Source organism: Podospora bellae-mahoneyi, chromosome 7, assembly GCF_035222275.1.
Source record: "Podospora bellae-mahoneyi strain CBS 112042 chromosome 7, whole genome shotgun sequence".
NCBI lineage: Eukaryota > Fungi > Ascomycota > Sordariomycetes > Sordariales > Podosporaceae > Podospora > Podospora bellae-mahoneyi.
Window position 1 is genome coordinate 3,583,216 of NC_085886.1, and position 17,450 is coordinate 3,600,665.

A 17,450-nucleotide genomic window follows, 5' to 3' on the forward strand; every position below is an offset into this window, starting at 1 on the left:
CCACCCCTGTTCATCCCAACTATGCAACCCCTCCCCCTCCCCCAAGTCAGTCTAGACTTGACATCCAGTCAAGATGCAAGATAAGCCCACGTCGGGAAGGTTGTGGGGGCAGGAGATCCAGAAAAAAAAAGATTCTACGGCTCTTATCAAGGGTCCGATAACCCCTGGCATCCCCCCGCAATCTTGGTGCTCCAACTGCCATCCATGATGCATCACCAACTGCCTATTCAGGAACTGCCGAGCGGGAACCAATGGAGCCCCAAAACACCAATCACCCTCCTATGCAGCACAACTTTGCCGCGAGTGGTAATCTTTTTTGTCTCCCATTTCCCACTTCCCGCCGCAACGGCGAGCGAAAAAAGAAACACCAACCAGAAAGCCATGCGGGAAATTCCCTCGCCAAGACCACGCCTTCACCTGCAGCATGCACGAGATGCCGGACTAGGTCTCGTCAGACGGGAGTGCCAAGCTTGACTTAAGAGATTCAACGTGGTAGAGAAAGCACGAGCTGTAAAGATAGGCTGCTGTTCGTAGACTGATCTGCTATCACAAGCCACGTTTTTGTTATCTTGATGGCTGCTGGGCGCGGAGACATTTGGGCACTTGGGTGATAGCTGACGACGCAGGTACGCAAGATACAACCCCCCCCCCAACTTGCTATGAGATAATCTAGCTACAGATCAAAGATAAGCATCATACAAAAGACGGAGCCCGCCGTATAACGAAATAGAAATTCGTGGAGGTGGCCGACACAACGATCACTTTGGCACCGTGATCCCATCACCACCTGCAACTGGACCGACGACCCCTGGTCGAGCCCCCCCGCTGCTGGCATCACCATCACTTTCGTCATTCTTAGCTTCGCCAACCCCTGTTGGCATGCCGCCGTCCTCGGGAGTCTTGGGTGCGGTCGTGGACCCGGTATCGGACGACTTCTTGGACGCAAACAAGTTGATTCTCGTGGGTATCGACATGCTGGGCATCGAAGGCATACTGGGCATGCCGACACTGGGCATGGTCGGCATCGACATCTTGGGCATCTCGACCGATGGTAGTTTCGACGGCAGATACGACCGCAGAGTGGTGCTCGTTTCTTGAGCAACGCCGAACAGATGCCGCAGATAGGCCTTCTTTTGCTCGCTAGCCTCGGTCTTTTCCCCGCCCTCGTTGCCGTCCAAGTCATCCGGTAGAGGGACCAGCGTGGCGGTCGCGGCGATGTCGATGGGCGATTCATCAGGGACATCGTCGTCTGCCGTCTCTTGGTCCTCCTCGCCTGTAGCTATCTCAACCGCCTCCTCGGGTGGTTTCGCTACTCCCTCCTCATCGACGGCTTTAGCAATCTCCTGTGTCTCTTCCGACTCGGCCGGGATGGGCTCTGCAAACTTTGGATCATCCCAGATCTCGGCATCATCATTGAACCAGTTGATAACAAGCTGTGCGGCGTCGTTGGTCATCTTCTCATACTCCTTGTTCTTATCGGGTTTGAAAAGGTTGATGTGTGCTACAATCTCGTCTTTGGCCCCTTCGATAACATGTCTCGTGAACAGATGTTCCGCCGGGTGGTCTTTGGCCGGTATGGCACAGAATGTTCGCTCCGGCACGAAGTAGCCTCCGCTCCATTTCCCATTTTCGCCGAGAGACGCAAACACATCCGAAAAGCCGACCCCCCTCAGGGAAGCGAGCCGCTCGAGTCGACGATTGAGCTCATTCTGCTTCAGCAGAGAGCCTACAAAAGTGAAGTGGTCCGACAGGTACGCAAAGGACTCGCCAATGTTGCCCCTGTTGACGTACGCGAGCCCCTGACCGAGCGCATCAACGGACTGCTGGTAGCCCTGGATCACGTCCTCCTTGGTCAGGCTCCGCACCGTACGCATGCCCTCGATGATCTTTTTGCGGTGCATGTAGGCGGCCACTCCGCCAGCAGCAATGACGCCGACGGTTCCCGTGCGCATGGCGATGAGCTGCCAGGCCTTCCACGCGGGACTGGACGATCTCTTGACGATGCGGCCTGTAGCAACGCCAACGGCACGTTTGGAGGCGAGGCGTGAGAGGGTGGCTGGTGCGGCAGCCGAGAGAGCCGTCATGACGTTGAACACATTGCTCACTTTCTGGTAGTTGGAAAAGGCGCCGTACACGAACATAGAACGCGCAAGGCCGTTGTAGGGCGTGTCGAATGCGAGTATGCCTTGAATGAGCGGAAACATGGGACCGGACGCGTTCTCGTCTTGTCGTCGTTCATCGAGGATGCGGAAGAGGCAGTCGCTGGCGACAAAGCCACTGTAGTTGGTTGTGTGAGCAGGTATGCAGGCCACGAAGATGCGATGATAGAACATACCCCATGGAATGAGCCACCAGAATAACACCAACGCTACGATCGTTGGGCGGCCATGGATTGTCGAGATGGGTCTTGCGCAAGTCCATCACGCGCTCCTTGAGCCTATCAAGGGGTTAGTCTTGGCACCTGGCGTGTCGCGTCGTGGTCGACATACCATTCCAGAAAGGCAGCGGTGCTTTGCGCAAGCTCGCCTTTGGTCTCATATTTGGGATAGACAACAGAGGCAACCTCGTGATCCGGTAGGTTGTTGGTGATGATATCTTGGAGGTGTTTGGGGAAGTTGCCAAACGTGTCGTCGTCCCCCTTGAATCGCGCGCGATGTGTCCGTCAGCTTTGAAACAGCAATAGAAGATTTCGAAGTTCAAAGAAATGGGGCACTGACCTTGAAGCCGTGAATAAAACAAAGCAGTAAAATCCTCTTCATTGCGATAGCAGAGCTTTAGATAAAAGAGAGACGGTAATACTGATGTGTCTCCGAGATGCCAAAAAAGATGTTGCAGGATGAAAGTGGATCAGAGTTCCAGCTCCCGCAAGCGAAGAGACAGTTTCTTTCCTCTCAGTCCTGAGCCCCATTTCAGGTTTCTAGCATTCTGCTCTAAAAGAGGGCAGTCGCGTCCAGGGTCGAGTGGCGTTTATGCCGCGTTTGCAGGAGCTACCCATCAGAGAAAAAGGTGGTGGTGCAAATACGTCATCTTTCACGTCATGCGCGCACCAAGTAACCACCAGCTTCAACTTCATCCAATGAGCAACAACTTGAACACAGCTAAACAGCACTCGAGATGGCTTCATTTAGAATGTTTTTATTCTTGTTTTTGATCATACCATGAATTCATAAACCCATAAATCATACCCGTGTGCTTTTGATCTACCACCATTCCCATTTTCCATTGCCGTGATTGTCTTTTTTTTTCCCATCGTATACCTTTGCGTGTCATCATTCATCACTCTTCACGGCTGTACTTTGAGCGCTGCCGCCACTTTGAACCATATCTCATCATCAGAATCGGAATGGGGGCCAGCATTAGAGTGCCACCCGCCAGGATGCTGAAAGCCCACCCGTACCCAAATCTCTCCATCAACGGAGCCGTCGTAAGAGGAAGGAAGGTGCCACAGAGACACCTCGTCACCATGACTCCTGTCAGCGCCGAGGCCGAGTATATGCCAAAAGCGTCGACAATGTATGTCATGAGGGGGATCATGGCCAGCATGAGACAACTGCCGAGCAAGCTGACTGAAAAGAGCAACAAGAGAAGAGGGAGCTTCCACTCGGGGATCCAGCCATAAGCTGCCACCGCGACGGGGAGAGCAAAAGCTCCAATGATGGTCAATGGAAGGCGGAATTCCGGCTTGCCAACTCCCTTGTGGGTGTGTCGCATGCGGATGTAAATTCTGTCAAGGCAGTGATTGCATAGCAGGACACTGACTGTAGATCCAATTGCTGTAGGATGTCTAGTTAGCATCAACGTGTATAGGAATAGTCTGAGCAGGGCCAAACTCACTGAAACTGGCATAGCAGCTCCCAACCGCCATCGGTGACAACCCATAAACATCCTGCAAAATATCCGCCAGCGTGGTGCTCATCACATAATAAAACGCAAAAACCACCGCTCCAAACAAGCTCATGGCCATCAGCACACCGCTCCCAAGAAGAACATGGGCCGGCCTCATGACCGCATCACCTAGCTTCTTCCACACCCCCTGTTGGCCAGTGAGTCCTTTCTGTTCTCCTTCGACCCTGAGCTTAACTTCCTCTTCGTAATCCACCGCTGTCTTGTACCCCTTGCCCCATCTCTTTGCCCGTTTCCTCAAAATGGCCACCTTGTATGTCTCCCTGAAGCACAACAGGAACATGAGTTCCCCCAGCGACGCCAGTCCAGCTGTCATCCAAATCACCTTCCTCCACCCGATCATCTCAGCAAGCGCACTGCCAATCAACGGGGCTACCGCTCCGCCGACAAGCGGCGCCAGATAAACCAACGACACGGGACTTCCTCTCTGCTCAGAAATGAACATGTCGCCCACAATGGCCGGGTTAAGCACGTTGCCAGCAACCACACACCCCGTCAGCATCCGCGCAACAACCAAGCTCGTGACAGACTGTGAGGTGGCCGTCATGATGGTGGCCAGGATGAAAATGATGTTGCAGACGTTCATGACTGGGTACCGGCCGTACATTTCCGAGAGCGGTGCGATGAACAGCGGGCCAGCGGCTTCGCCCAGCTCCCAGATCGTCACGAGAAGGACAGAAGATGATTTGCTGGGCGTGCTTCCTGGCGGCGAAAGGTCTGCGACAATCTCGGTCGCCAGAGGGACGAGTGAAATACAAGTCATTGTGCTGCGTCTGATGTTAGTTTTGATTCGAAAGAGTGGCTGCGCGGAACCTGGTGAAAAAAAATCATACACAGTAAAAGCCATAAAGGCCAGGATGAACACAATAGCCCATTTGAACGGTGTCGGCCATTCCAGCGGGTTTTCTGGGTCCCCAGAGGGATTAAAATCGATGATTATCGGCTCATCGTTGCCCCTGTTGTGATGGTTATAAGACCCGAGGAAGGCGTCATCTTCGTCGGCGGAATCGGCAGGTGAGTCCGACGTAGCAGGTAGACAGGTGTGATAATGGTGACCTTCGTCCGTCACACTGATGAGTAGAGGTTGAGTTTCCGGGGTTCCGAGGCGTACGCTCATTTTCTCGCTGTTTCCAACTCTTCCCCCTATCAAAAGAAGCGTTTGAACACGAACACAGCCCAGAGGAAGAAAGGGGGAAGAGGAAAAAAAAGAAGAGAGACCTGATCGGTCTTTTTGTTCTTGAAGGATTGGTGATAACGATTTCCACCCTACATGTACGCATACCCCTCCTGTCCTTTTTTGAACATGGACAAGCGGTTCGGATCCAGACTTGAGTCTTCCCCGAATCGACACAACCGTCAGCAGTGGCCGGTCTCGCCGTGTAACCCCTGCCGTGGTGGTGGTTGAAACTTTTTTTGTGCTTGTCGCTATGCAGCCAAGAGCAGGGGGATCGCTGAAAGGGCGCCGCTAGTGGAAATATCTGGGAGAAAAGGCGCGGGCGTTGCGACGTTGATGACCAAACCAATTCACCATGGCAATTGACACTGTGTTTTTGGGCCACACCAGATGGTCTCACTTCTGAGATGCTGTGCCTCCAGTGTCTTCAGCGGGTGTCCAGTGGTCTCGGATGGCGGATATAATATCGACGGATACTGTATTAAACTGTGTTCTGCCCATTCATCACCCCACATTCTAGCAACTTCGAGATTTTCTCCAATGCCCAGCCTCCCCCTCCACTCACATGAAGATTCACCCCTCTCTACTGACCATGTTTGGTGACTCCCGTGTTCCGATATGCCGTCCTGTTGCGGAACTTCCATCCACCGTCTGCACCTCAAAAAGACCCTTAATCCAATGCACGGCGCCCTTCGGATAACAGCGGCAATCCAAGGTGTTTCCCCCAACAGATGCTTTAAAGCAGTGGCAAATATGTCGTCAAGGTGGCTCGATGCTTTCAATGGTGTGCTTCCAGTGTCCCATCCACGATAGTGATATCGAAGGGTTCACACCCTTGATACCCAATTCTGTCGATCGATTGGTGAAGCTCAATGGTTGGTGCTGAAGGCCGATCTGAGCCAAGGGTGGCGCACCACCGAATGCAACCCCAATCTTCAGCGCTTGTTTCCCCCGCACCAGAGCGATGTTGGCCGCTGGGAAAGGGAAACCTGGCATGCCACGGCCTGTCACGGGTTAGGGTTTTTTAATCACCCCGCCCCCTTTCCCAGCATTCTCCTTGTTGACAAACCCCTGAAAACAAAAAGAGGAAAACTTTTGTTGGTCGGGTGATGTTCTCCCGCAGGAGTCCATTTTGAGGGGTTTAAAGTGTATTCATCATGAGCCCCTCATGCCACTCTTCTCCATAATCCACTGCTCAACAACCTCCATCCCCCTACCAATCTCAGCAACAGCCACAGTGAACTCATCCACCTCGTCCGGAGACGCATACTCCAACACTTTCCAAACCTCCAGGCTCTGCATCAACGCCCAAGGCGACATGGCACCTTCACCATCCTTTTGACCGCGCAGCGTATTCCCCTTCCTGAGAGCCGCGCACCACTCCCTCCCCGTCGTCGCATCCCACAGCCCATTCACCCCACTGAAAAGAGCGCCCCCAGGACACACCGACCACTGCGTCTTGATGGTCTGATACACAGACCGGACAAAACTGACAGAAATGTACGTCCGCCTCACCGACTCGGCAATCACCCACACCTGCCAGAGTGTGTGCGGTGCTGGGTTAGGAGGGAGGGCGAACGGGTTGTGCGTACTGCTCGGTGGGGTGATGGCACCGACAGCCGTGTTTGAGCTGGTCCCTGTTTTGCTGCCCCGTATCAAGTCACTGTTGCCGGACGGCGACGAGCCAGATGAAGTCGCGGACGACGCATAGGCTTCAAACACCTCGCCTGTGGTGCAATCCAGTCTTGCGCTCTCCAACATCTGGCGCGCCCAGCGGTGCAGCGTCTCCATGTACGATTCTGCTTGGTCTCTGGAGCGAATGTCCCCGTCAAAGAGCTGAGTTAACTCGTAGACGAAAAGAGATTGCGTCCGGGCTAGGTGGTTGAAAGTGCCCAGCATGATGTTTGATGCATCGAGGCTTCCCAGAGGGAGATTTGTGTTTGTGTTGTTTGTGTGGTCGAGATGAGAGTCTGGCTGGCTCTGAATGAGGTCTACTGCTCGATCTTGAATGATCCGTAAGGACAGTTCTTTGGCTGCTGGGGTGGCCGCCAGATCATAAGCTGCTCTCGCCGTGTAGGCATCTCGTATGCACTCGGGCATCAAGTCCCGGTAGAGATGGCGGTGCATCAGAGGACTGTGGCCCTCTTTTACCCACAGTTGAAGCCATTGTTGGTGCTTGTGGATAAAGTTGGGAAGAGAGTCCTGGCTGATAGCTACCTCGAGCTCGGGCGGCAGGCTCATGATGTGCGCATCCAACAGGGTGGAACGGCGCCAAGATCCAGGAGAAAGAAACCATTGATAGGGCGACAACAGTGGTGGGCATCTCGGATCGAGGTCTGTTTGTGCTTGTGATATGTCTGGGTGCTTGCCTTTTTCTGTACTGAACCAGTCACTGGTTAGAGTTGAGGAGGCTCCCGGAGCTCTTTCAGGCTCAGTCAGTAGCCGTGAGACAGCCTCATCGTCGTCAGCAATTGGCAGTGACATTGCTCCGCCACGACGAGGTGGATAGACGCAGACTATTTCTTTTTCGACGCATCTCTTGCACCAAGGCGTAGACTGGTCGCATTTCCTCTTCGACTTCGCACAGGGGATGCATGTTTTTCTTTTCCGATTACGCCGGAGCCGTGGCCTTGGTGGTGATGTTGCATCTGATGAAGGCGAGCCGCTCATTTCGATAACAGCTAGAAACCTAGGTAGCCTTAGATAATAGCCAGCATATAGTCGGGTAGTTGGATGAGCGGGGGTAAATCTAGAGCGCTCCGGTACTCGAGAACTATCAACCCGGTAAGCCACATGATGTGTGATGGATAAGAAGTAGTCGCCGCTCACCCGCGCCAAGTGCTGACTGAGCAACCTGATCTAGCAAGGAGCGGGCCTAAGCAGGTCTTACCCAGACACAAAGGGCCCCCTGAGAGGCTCTGGTTTGCTTAAACCCGCTCTCGCCCGCAAGTCATCTGGAACAACGCCAGATTTTTCATCAAACTCATAATCATCGGCGATTAACGCACAACTCGTCCGCTCACTCGGCCACAGAAAGCCCGCAACTAGTCCACCGCTTGTTAAGTTGTGCTGGTCTTGTACGCCTTTGTCGGCAATGGAGTCGATGATGGGGTTATCTGAATTTCTAAGCCGGTGTAACGATGAAAGCTCAAGAGTATAAAGGGAGGCATGTGGCTGTCTGATACAAGAGAAGATAATCATTCCCAAAAAGCACAGCAAGCAGTGCCCATACCGCATTCCTTTACACATATTTGGCTCCAAATCTAAAACCATGGCTGTTAGTCTCTCACTCAACTTTCCTCCCATCAAGACCTTGCATAGAGAGTCTTACCCAGCAATTTCCCCTCTCAAACCCGAAAACAATCAAGCGGGCAAAACAGTCCTCATCACCGGCGGCGCAGGTGGCATCGGGTTTGCTATCGCGACGGCCTTTGTCCAGGCCTCGTCCTCGCATGTCATTATCGTTGGTCGGCGCCAAGGATTCCTCCAAGACGGCGTCAAGCGACTTGAAGCTGAGGCTCGGACTGCGGGGACCAACACCAAAATCAGCGGCTACTCCTCAGATGTTTCGAGCCTGGAAGCAAGCCAGAAGCTGTGGGCTGAATTGAAGAAGGATGGGATTGTCGTGGATGTCTTGGTGCTCAACGCCGTTGCTCTGGGCCCTGGCGGGACACTGGTGGAGGCCAACTTGGAAGTAGTATGGAAGGCATATGAGGTCAACGTTCGCTCGCTTCTGGACCATACCCAGCGATTTTATAACCAGGAAGGCAAAAGGCAAAAGGTAAGCGACATCATCCAAACCATGATCAAACCTTCTCGCTGATGTTCTATGTAGTATCTGGTTAGTGTCTCTTCCTCCATGGTGCATAACCTGGACAATGAAAACTCCTTCTTGTCCGCGTACGGGGCAACGAAAACTGCGGGCCAAGTTTTGTTTCAGCAAATTGCCAGGGATGTAGACCCAGCAAGGCTGCAGATGATCAGCTTTCACCCCGGTGCCATCTACTCAGATGGGGCCCGAGAAGGTGGCATCACCAAGGACATGATCGATGTGTGGGATGATGGTATGTTCTGTCTCTCCAGGTCTTGGATCAATGAGGGGGTCGAGGCTAACTTGGCAACAGCGGCGTTACCTGGTAACTTTGCCGTGTGGGCGGCCACACCCGCGGCCAAGTTCCTGCATGGCCGATTTCTGGCAGCCTGGTGGGATGTAAATGAGCTGAAGCACGATGCGCTTCAGGAAAAGCTCAATTCTGAGTGGCACCTGCTAAGGGTTGGTGTGAAAGGACTCTGAGACCTGGGTGGTGGCACAGGCCTGTTCGGTGTGTTTGTTCCTGTCAGAAAGGTGGTCTGCGGGCTTCGGAGGAACTCTAGTTGTTGAAATTGAATCATATGACTAGAGAGAGTTAGTCTGACCTGCTCGAGACGGTTTGCGTTTAATAAATGGCCTGAAGTCTCTTGCTTCCATATCGATATTCTCATTTGTTGCTCTTCGGAGGAAGACGTTTCTGCATCGAGTCAGAAAAGGGACCAGCGCCCTAAGCGACAAGAATGGCTGGCCTTACTTGTAGGGCTGATGAAGTCTTATTCAAAAAGCGCCTAGTGGGCACAAGGTGACAGCATAAACCTGCACCCGGGGATTGGCTGTCAGTATTTTGTGTTGTCTCTCTGCTCCCACGCGCCAGGTTCGAGACCGCAGTAGCTGCCTGCGGGGAGCCGGTAATGGAGAAGCCACGAGTGGCAGGGCTGATTTCGACTGGACCATGAAGGGTGTGGTTGACTGTGATTGCTGTCGAGGTTCAGAGTGGCTTTGTCGCACAAGCAGTGATCATCCAATCTCTGTCTCTAATCCGGCTTGCTTCGCCATCCCGACGCTTCCTGAACCAATCACATCTGACCTCGACCTCAATTCTCCCGACGCTGATTTGAAAAGCTGTCGACCACGCCGCCGCTGCGCTTTTCTCTCCACCTCCTCGGATGCCCCTCCAATGTCCACCGGGTGGCAGAAGCTGAAATGGGGAGGACGAGACAGCTGTCGAAGCGCAATGCGAGGTATCTCGTGTGCTGCGGGATGGGGCGTCGGAAACCGGGGTGCCACGACATTCGGAGTGAGCATCTCTGCAGATATCAATGTTTCCGGGGCCTTGTTTTCCGGATCAGGTCTTTCCATACCTTGCTGTGCTTGTGCCTATCTGTCGCGTTTTTTCTCCACCTTACCGACGACGTCTTCTCGCTTTGTGGCCATGTGTTGAAGCGTTTGTTTTTCTATTATCCTTCGAGCGATAACCCGGAAGTCGCACAACCTAGACTTCTCTCCTTCCTAGTTCCTACCCACGTACTTGCCTCACTCAGGCTTTGCCTCTACGCGCCTTCCCTTCTCGAACTTCGGACCATCGGCCCCACCGGCTCGGGCGGCCGCTGACGTAAAGAGCAGGAGAGATGCTTTCCCGACGGCTTCAACCTCTCGTCTTTCTCTTGTTGATATCATTCTTGTCCCTGTCAGTTTTTGCACAGTATGATCCAATCAAGGATTTCTGCCGACGCCATGGACATCAGTCGGCCGTTGTCGACAATCGACTGTACATAGACGGCGGGTTGGTGAATTGGAAGCCATTCACCTCGTCGTCTTCAAATTACACAAGTATGTTTGATCTGCTTTGCTCTTAACAAAATGGACCTCTTCTGATGCCTACATACCTACCATCCAGATCCGTTCCTTATATTTAGCGATCTCAGCACTGAGACCAAGGATATGCCCACGCTGCATGCCAACCTTTCCAAAAATGCGACAGTTCCAAGCGTCATGGGCGGCAAGTTGTGGGAGGATTCGGTCAACAAAAGATTGTACTTGTACGGCGGCGAAACCTACCAGGCACCCCCAACCAACTTTCTCCTCTACGCCTATGACATTCTTAAGGACAAGTGGGATTCTTTCGGCCCGCCAACTGGAACGGCAGCTATTATCCCAACGAGCTTTGGAGCCGGTGTATCGATCCCGGCACGAGGAGAGGCGTATTATTATGGCGGCTTTCATAACAATGGCTCCGTACCGGGCTGGACAGGGCCGCCGCGTGCATCTAACAGACTGATCAAGTACGACATGGACAGCAACGCATGGAGCAATGTGACCGGCCCTGATGACGTGAGAAGGGCCGAAGGCGAGATGGTCTTTCTTCCCGTTGGTGACGCCGGCATGCTTGTCTATTTTGGTGGTAGTCAAGACTTGTACGGGAATGGGACCTTGACACCCGAGCCTTTGGACACCATCTTTCTCTACGACCTTGCTAACTCGAAATGGTATGCGCAAAAGGCAACTGGAAGGATACCAGAGAGTCGACGTCGATTCTGTGGAGGTGCTACCTGGGCTCAAGATCAGTCCAGTTACAACATGTTTGTGCTTCCAGCTACTCCCAAATCTGTATCACCTAGAGGCTGACAATCTGTAGCTACATTTATGGCGGTTCCGGCTTCCCTCCAAGCACGGCAGGATTCGATGACATCTACGTCCTAACCATCCCGAGTTTCCAGTGGATCAGGGGTCCATATCCAAAGGACAGCAACGTCACTGGTCCGTTTCCAAAGAACATGATGAGCTGCAATGTTGTCAATAATGCTCAGATGGTCATTATCGGCGGCTCGAACTCCAACGCAACAGGTTACGAATGTGACGTAGACACGGTCGGGGGGCAGCACAACATGAATCTTGGTGAGGAGAACCCAGAGAATGCCATTTGGGCAAGATACCAACCAAAGCTTACGACATATGCCGTGCCTACTTTCATCATGTCGGCCGTGGGTGGCCGTAACACCGGAGGAGCTAGGGTTCTCACACCGTCCGGCGGCTTCAACGCGCCAGATCTCTCGGTGTTGATGACCAGGAAAGCCGTCGTATCAACTCGAACACCTACACGAGACGTCAGTCCTGCCACTTCCTCGCCTGCCCCGACCGGAGAAGGCGAATCCGCACCACCGTTGAGCCCCGGAGCCATTGCAGGGATTGCCGTCGGAGGCGCCGTGGTTCTCATCGCCCTTCTCGCCGGCTGCTGCTGTTTCATCCGTTATCGCCAAAAGCACTACAAGGGACCTCGCCAGCCAAACCAAGCCATCCCGCCTCACGGCTGGGGACCATCCGGGCCCCTCACGCCCGCATCTCCAGCCGTCACGCAAATTTCCTACGCCCGCACCGTTCCGACCCAACCGCAGTCGCCGGTGATGCTCCCATCGGTCCCGGTATACCCCCCAGCAGAACTCGGCGCAAATGACAATGCCCATTATCGGACAGCGAGAACAAGCCCAGCGAGTATGGCAGCGAAGCACGACAGCTCACCCTGGGGTACGCACGCGTCAACGCCGCAGACATTGGAGCCACCAACTCCGGCAAGCGGGCCTTATCCGGCACGATCCCCGTCGTACACGGAGCGGGATCCGAGAGATGTGCAACCGGGTGCTCCGTACTGGTCTACGACTCCGCCACAGGTACAGCAACCGCAGTTTCGACCAACGCAGGACGCTCAAGGTGGGAACGCGTGGTTGGGTGTTCAGCAGACATGGCACAGGCCAGGATCATCTCATTGAGAACCGAGTGTCGTGATATATCTAAGAAGAGAAAGGGAGGTGTTATGTTTCATGATGTCGTGCATGACTTTGGGTATATGGGTTTCTTGGTTTGGATTTCACACATTTTATCCTCATCTTGACCCGGAGGTATAGGGTGAATGCTGTATAGTAGTAGCACATATGGCTTTTTATCAATGGAGAGACGGTTGATGATTCACCATGTCTTGCCTAGAGTTGGGTAACATTCCAGTGAGGCATCATTACGATTGCAGAAAAATCCCGCCCTAAAAATAGTTCCCACGTGTATGGAAATGTCTCTGGAGGTGCCAAATTTGGGAATCAACTGTTTTTGGTAACCTGTGTCGAGAAATCAGTTGGGTAGAACATGGATAGGGGCAAAAAAGGGGTGATTGGCCTTGGCAGGTGGAGAAAGGTGAAAAGCTAAAAATGATCTCTCCCGCCGGGAATTGAACCCGGGTCTCGAGCGTTGTTGACTGGATGACAAGCTCACATACTGACCACTATACTACGGAAGATGTACAGGTGTTGAGCACCTGTCGTAGTGAGAGGATTGGTTGCAAGGCATGGGTGGAGGTAGTGTATATAAGGGGAGTATACATGATCCCATCCCTTGAACCACTTTTGCGATCCACTTCCAGCTCATGCCTTCCTCGTCAGATATGCAGTGAAGCGGTGCAACCTTTCAGCGATGAAGTGCGCTGGACACAATACATAGGCCGGCACTGGGTTTGGTGGCCCAGTTGTTGCCTCCGAGTTATTATCGCCAAGTGGACCCCTTTGTCTTGACGTCATGGCGCCCCATGCTAGGCTTTCTATCAAAGCCAAGGGTTTCGATCAACAATAGTGACGACGGGTGACGGGTTGAGTCTCGGAGCCACGGAAGAACATTTTACTGTTGATGGTGGTCAGCAGTGGCGGTTACCGTCGTTATCTAGTTGAACGAGAGTAAACTGGGGACGTCGGTTTGTGTTGGGGGAAAAAGTGAAACGCCGCAGCAAATAGCTACTGCGATATGTATAGGAGAACCCTATCTAAATCTACCTGGTAGGAATAGTTGAATATCCTGTATGCTGAAATTATATCCGTTGAAGCAAATAGCCCCTCAAAATCCCTCCAAAAGATGTCATATATCCATATGGTCAAGTCATCAAGACCCAGAAAAAGAAACAAGAAACCCAAAAAGTCGCACCGTACACCCGGGGCTGACGTTGGAGACCCCATAAACTCCAACGCTTCCAACTCAAAAAAAGACGAGTCATCACAAAGCCGTGTGGCATGTGCCATCTTTCAGACACTAAGCCCAGGCTCCTACTAAACTCATGCAAATGGCGCCAAAAAGCACAAGGAAGCAGGCCGCAACCCGCTTGCGACCGCGGAGGGTAGCCCAGCTGTCATCACTGAGAAAGTCCTCCGCGAGCAACTCGATGAGGGCGGCAAAAACAAGCAGTCCCGATGAGATGGCGTTCATGGTTCCCACCAAGATCAGGCCAAACTCAGAGTCGGGGGCGTAAAGCGTGTGGGTGGCTAGACCAATGGCTTGACCAATAGGTGTCCTGAAGACGGCACCGTTAGCTTCATCTTCTGTTGAACACACCGGCTGTTTGACAATAACACTTACGTGCATCCATAAGCCAACACCATGAACCATGGCTGCAACATCCCCTTTTGCCAGTTGATAGAGGCAATACGAGCTCCCAATGCGAGACCCTCAAACGTTTCTGCAATGATATGTTAGCATTCTTGTAGTTTTGAGACAAACAGGAAAGCGTTTGCTACTCACGGTGAAAGGCAACAGCAATTAACAAGACGACAAAGTTGCCGCCGACGGCGACACTTAACGCCATACCAATGAAAATACTGTGAAACAAGATGCCGACCTCAAGAAGCATGCACTGCAAGATCTTCTTCTTGTGTAGCTGCTCCTCAGTAAGGCCGACTTGCTGGGATTCCACAGCGCTCCCAAGCAGTTCCTTAGACCTCATCTTCTCATCTGGGGAAACGGCCGGGGTTTCACGCCCAACCGCCACACTCTCCTCGGAAACAGGCTCAACAACAGCCTGGCTTTCCCGGCGAGTGGCCCCCGAAGGCCTCGTGATAGCAGCCAGTACTGGTGCCTGGGAACAGTGGCCACCAAAGGACGTAGACCGGTGACGATGAGGAGGCTCCTCTTGGGCCTGTGACCCATCACTGTCCTCGGCCTGTCTCCTAGGACGAGGGGTGTACTGACGAGCAGGGCTAAACACCATCTCTATGACGGCCACGAAGAAAATTCCAAGCAGGGCAATAGCCCCCGGCATAGCGGGGTAGTCATCAGTCCAGAAGCTGGAGAGGCACGGGTCGCCAAGAGAGATGAAAGCCGTCGGGAGGAGATGCACGAAAGCGGTGGCGAGCAGGACACCGGTACCAAAATGACGAACAGCGAAAAAGAAGCGCTCGGGGATGCGAATGATGGGGAACTTGAGGGCGATCATGGGCAGAGCGCAAGCCAGTCCGGAGACGGCGAGGATGATAACCAGGGCGCCCACATGAAGCGGCATGTTGTAGTCGGCGGTAGCATTGCCATTTGTACCGCAGCGACCACTGTCCTGGCGCTTGGTGAGCTGCTTCAAGAGCAGAGAAGATTCGCGGGGAACAACAGCACTGGAACTGGCGGTGGTCGTCTCGACGGGATGACCACCCGAAAACATGACCGGTACACCGTGTCCGGCAACGTGCACCATTGTCGACACAGCGACAACAGAGAGAAGCCATCCAATCCAGCCCGAGGGGGGCCGGATCAGAGGCTGGGAATGACAGGCTCGGCCTTCACCACCTAGCACTGTCTGGGGGGCTGCAATGGGCGGATCTGTGGTGATTTTTGTGTTAGTGACGTTGAAACAGGACGCCAGCTGTGTCGAAAAAAAGGGACAACTTACGACCGCTCATTGCAGAGGCATTGCGCCCCCAAGCGCGGGTTTGCTTGTCGCAATTTTTGATAAAACTCCCCTTCTCGTCATTTAATACCCCAAATGCACTGGCTGCCCCTCCTGATGCGCCATTGCGCTGCTCGCGGGCGTTTGCGATGCCATTGAGGTCCTCGCAAGTGGTGAGGTCGGGAGCGAGAAATGGCGGGTTCTGGTTCCAATCAGGATGCTCAAAGTCATCGTCTGTTCTCGAAGGGCGGTTCATGATTGGTCTTTTGGTAGGGTCTGCTATGGTTTCCGTATATCAATGGGGGGCTCTGTTCGAGCGGTCTGCTACTCAAAACAATCGCACGGCGGAGTATCAGAGACTTGACGGATTGTGGCTTCTTTATGTACTTATGTAAACGAGGAAAAAGACCAAACACTGGATGACTGACGAGCTGACTGGGATCATTTCTTGATGAACAAAAATCGATCCGCTTGCAAATGACAGCAGGTGGGGCACGGTTGAAGGGGCCAGCCCACGCTGCCCACCCGTGGCAGTGGTGTCCTTGAAACAAACCCGCCTGCAAGAACGCATCCGACAGCAATACGCCCTTAAAGTGAGCTCCCTATTGGGCAGCTCCTCGGGACCACAGCGGTGAGGTGTGGGGTCGGAATGTTACGGAGCGTGTGCCAAGATCGATACGAACTGCTGCGACACTCGCTCTACGGTTGGCTGTCTTGTCAGGTTCTTGGAGGACGACGGGATGCAGTCGTGAGTGTGGGTAGGCGAGTTGCCCAGCCCTGGTAGAGGTGCTGCGAAAATTCAAAAACCTTCTAGAGCATCTCAGTGGATTCCAGGCCTTGTCAGTGCTAAGAATATCGGAAGCACCTTGATGGCTGCCCCAAGCCCAAGACCAAGCGGCATGTGATTGGATGCCCCGGAATATGCATGACAAGCATCTGGTCATGAGACCAACACAACCTGCAAGAAGGTTGTCCGTGCACAATCTCCACCGGGTTAGGGTTTTCTGTGCGCTTTCCGCATTGGGGCAGCCACTTACACCGATTTTTTGCTTCGCCAGAGACTGACAGGACTGCCCGCGCTTATTTATATTATTATCCCCATAACAATACACCATGGCGCCATCTTCAAACATTTGAGATCCTCTCTTACACTATCAGTGACAATAAGATGAAATGGGGGCAGTCCGTCTCTCTGTCGTTCGCGCCGTCCCCCTCCCGCCTCTGCAAAAACCAAACTCCATGGTGGACCTCAACGTTCCGTAGGGCTGTTTCTTGCAATTGCGTGCCCACCACGGGATCGCCGTCGGCAAAGGGCCAGCATCATTCCCCATATCAAATTTTCTGGGGTAACGGGGGCGGGAATGGATCCCCGGCCAGCTCCCGAGATCCCCCGGCCAAGACCCGATGGCCGGCATATGCTCGGCAACTCTGCAGCCCCTGTTCCGGAAGCCACCGGTGACACGGATGTCGTTGAGGCTCATCCACAAATCACAGCTGCGTCCGGAGGAGTAGTCGGCGGATGCCGGAATCACATCCTGCAAGCTTCCAGGTCGCCTTATCGTTGCTGCATCTACGATGGTTTCCGCCGGTGCTGCCCCAAAGCTTGTAGCCAGGCACGATAATCAGGGCTGATTGGTGTGTTACATTGGTCTAAATCCTATCATCGTCTATGTTTCCAGATTGCCAGGTAGTTTATCTGGCCACATGGCTTAGTTTCGGAGTGGTTTGCCGCCATTATCACACTAGCAGCACATTATATTCAACGACGGCAATTCCAAAACCTCTACTATCTTCAAAAACAAGCTATGCATTAATAAAGTTATGATTAGGATCCTACGCTGCAGTCTCCATTTGTTGTTCAACAATGCGATTAGCAAGCTTCC

At 53.3% G+C, this 17,450-nt stretch overlaps 6 protein-coding genes and 1 non-coding gene across 7 annotated transcripts; 3 read left to right on the forward strand and 4 right to left on the reverse strand.

The window, feature by feature from the left end:
- Window positions 1-758: 758 nt before the first annotated feature.
- QC761_701280 (uncharacterized protein) lies at window positions 759-2,759 on the reverse strand (the record flags this gene model as incomplete). Its single annotated transcript, XM_062881715.1, has 4 exons — window positions 759-2,277; window positions 2,336-2,437; window positions 2,490-2,638; window positions 2,718-2,759. 4 exons carry the CDS (start codon window positions 2,757-2,759, stop codon window positions 759-761), a joined length of 1,812 nt encoding a protein of 603 aa, XP_062728827.1.
- A 517-nt stretch (window positions 2,760-3,276) lies between these two features.
- Window positions 3,277-5,020, reverse strand: QC761_701270 (uncharacterized protein; the record flags this gene model as incomplete). The annotated part of the gene is made up of 3 exons (XM_062881714.1): window positions 3,277-3,773; window positions 3,835-4,670; window positions 4,737-5,020. 3 exons carry the CDS (start codon window positions 5,018-5,020, stop codon window positions 3,277-3,279), a joined length of 1,617 nt encoding a protein of 538 aa, XP_062728828.1.
- Window positions 5,021-6,232: 1,212 nt separating this feature from the next.
- Window positions 6,233-10,621, reverse strand: QC761_0112570 (uncharacterized protein; the record flags this gene model as incomplete). The annotated part of the gene is made up of 4 exons (XM_062873236.1): window positions 9,643-10,621; window positions 8,409-9,585; window positions 7,968-8,251; window positions 6,233-7,766 (listed from the first exon to the last, which is right to left on the reverse strand). The coding sequence occupies exons 2-4, from the start codon at window positions 8,529-8,531 to the stop codon at window positions 6,233-6,235; spliced, it is 1,941 nt and encodes a 646-aa protein (XP_062728829.1). The 5' UTR covers window positions 8,532-9,585; window positions 9,643-10,621.
- Window positions 8,016-9,566, forward strand: QC761_0112580 (uncharacterized protein). Its single transcript, XM_062873237.1, has 2 exons — window positions 8,016-8,858; window positions 8,913-9,566. Exons 1-2 carry the CDS (start codon window positions 8,349-8,351, stop codon window positions 9,369-9,371), a joined length of 969 nt encoding a protein of 322 aa, XP_062728830.1. The 5' UTR covers window positions 8,016-8,348; the 3' UTR covers window positions 9,372-9,566.
- On the forward strand, window positions 9,982-12,855 carry QC761_701240 (uncharacterized protein). The gene is made up of 3 exons (XM_062881713.1): window positions 9,982-10,718; window positions 10,786-11,467; window positions 11,524-12,855. The coding sequence occupies exons 1-3, from the start codon at window positions 10,517-10,519 to the stop codon at window positions 12,650-12,652; spliced, it is 2,013 nt and encodes a 670-aa protein (XP_062728831.1). The 5' UTR covers window positions 9,982-10,516; the 3' UTR covers window positions 12,653-12,855.
- A 231-nt stretch (window positions 12,856-13,086) lies between these two features.
- QC761_0112600 lies at window positions 13,087-13,170 on the forward strand. Its single transcript has one exon. It is a non-coding gene; the product is annotated as a tRNA-Asp (tRNA).
- Window positions 13,171-13,623: 453 nt separating this feature from the next.
- On the reverse strand, window positions 13,624-16,384 carry QC761_701230 (uncharacterized protein). Its single transcript, XM_062881712.1, has 4 exons — window positions 15,571-16,384; window positions 14,436-15,500; window positions 14,274-14,373; window positions 13,624-14,208 (listed from the first exon to the last, which is right to left on the reverse strand). Exons 1-4 carry the CDS (start codon window positions 15,821-15,823, stop codon window positions 13,950-13,952), a joined length of 1,677 nt encoding a protein of 558 aa, XP_062728832.1. The 5' UTR covers window positions 15,824-16,384; the 3' UTR covers window positions 13,624-13,949.
- Window positions 16,385-17,450: the final 1,066 nt, after the last annotated feature.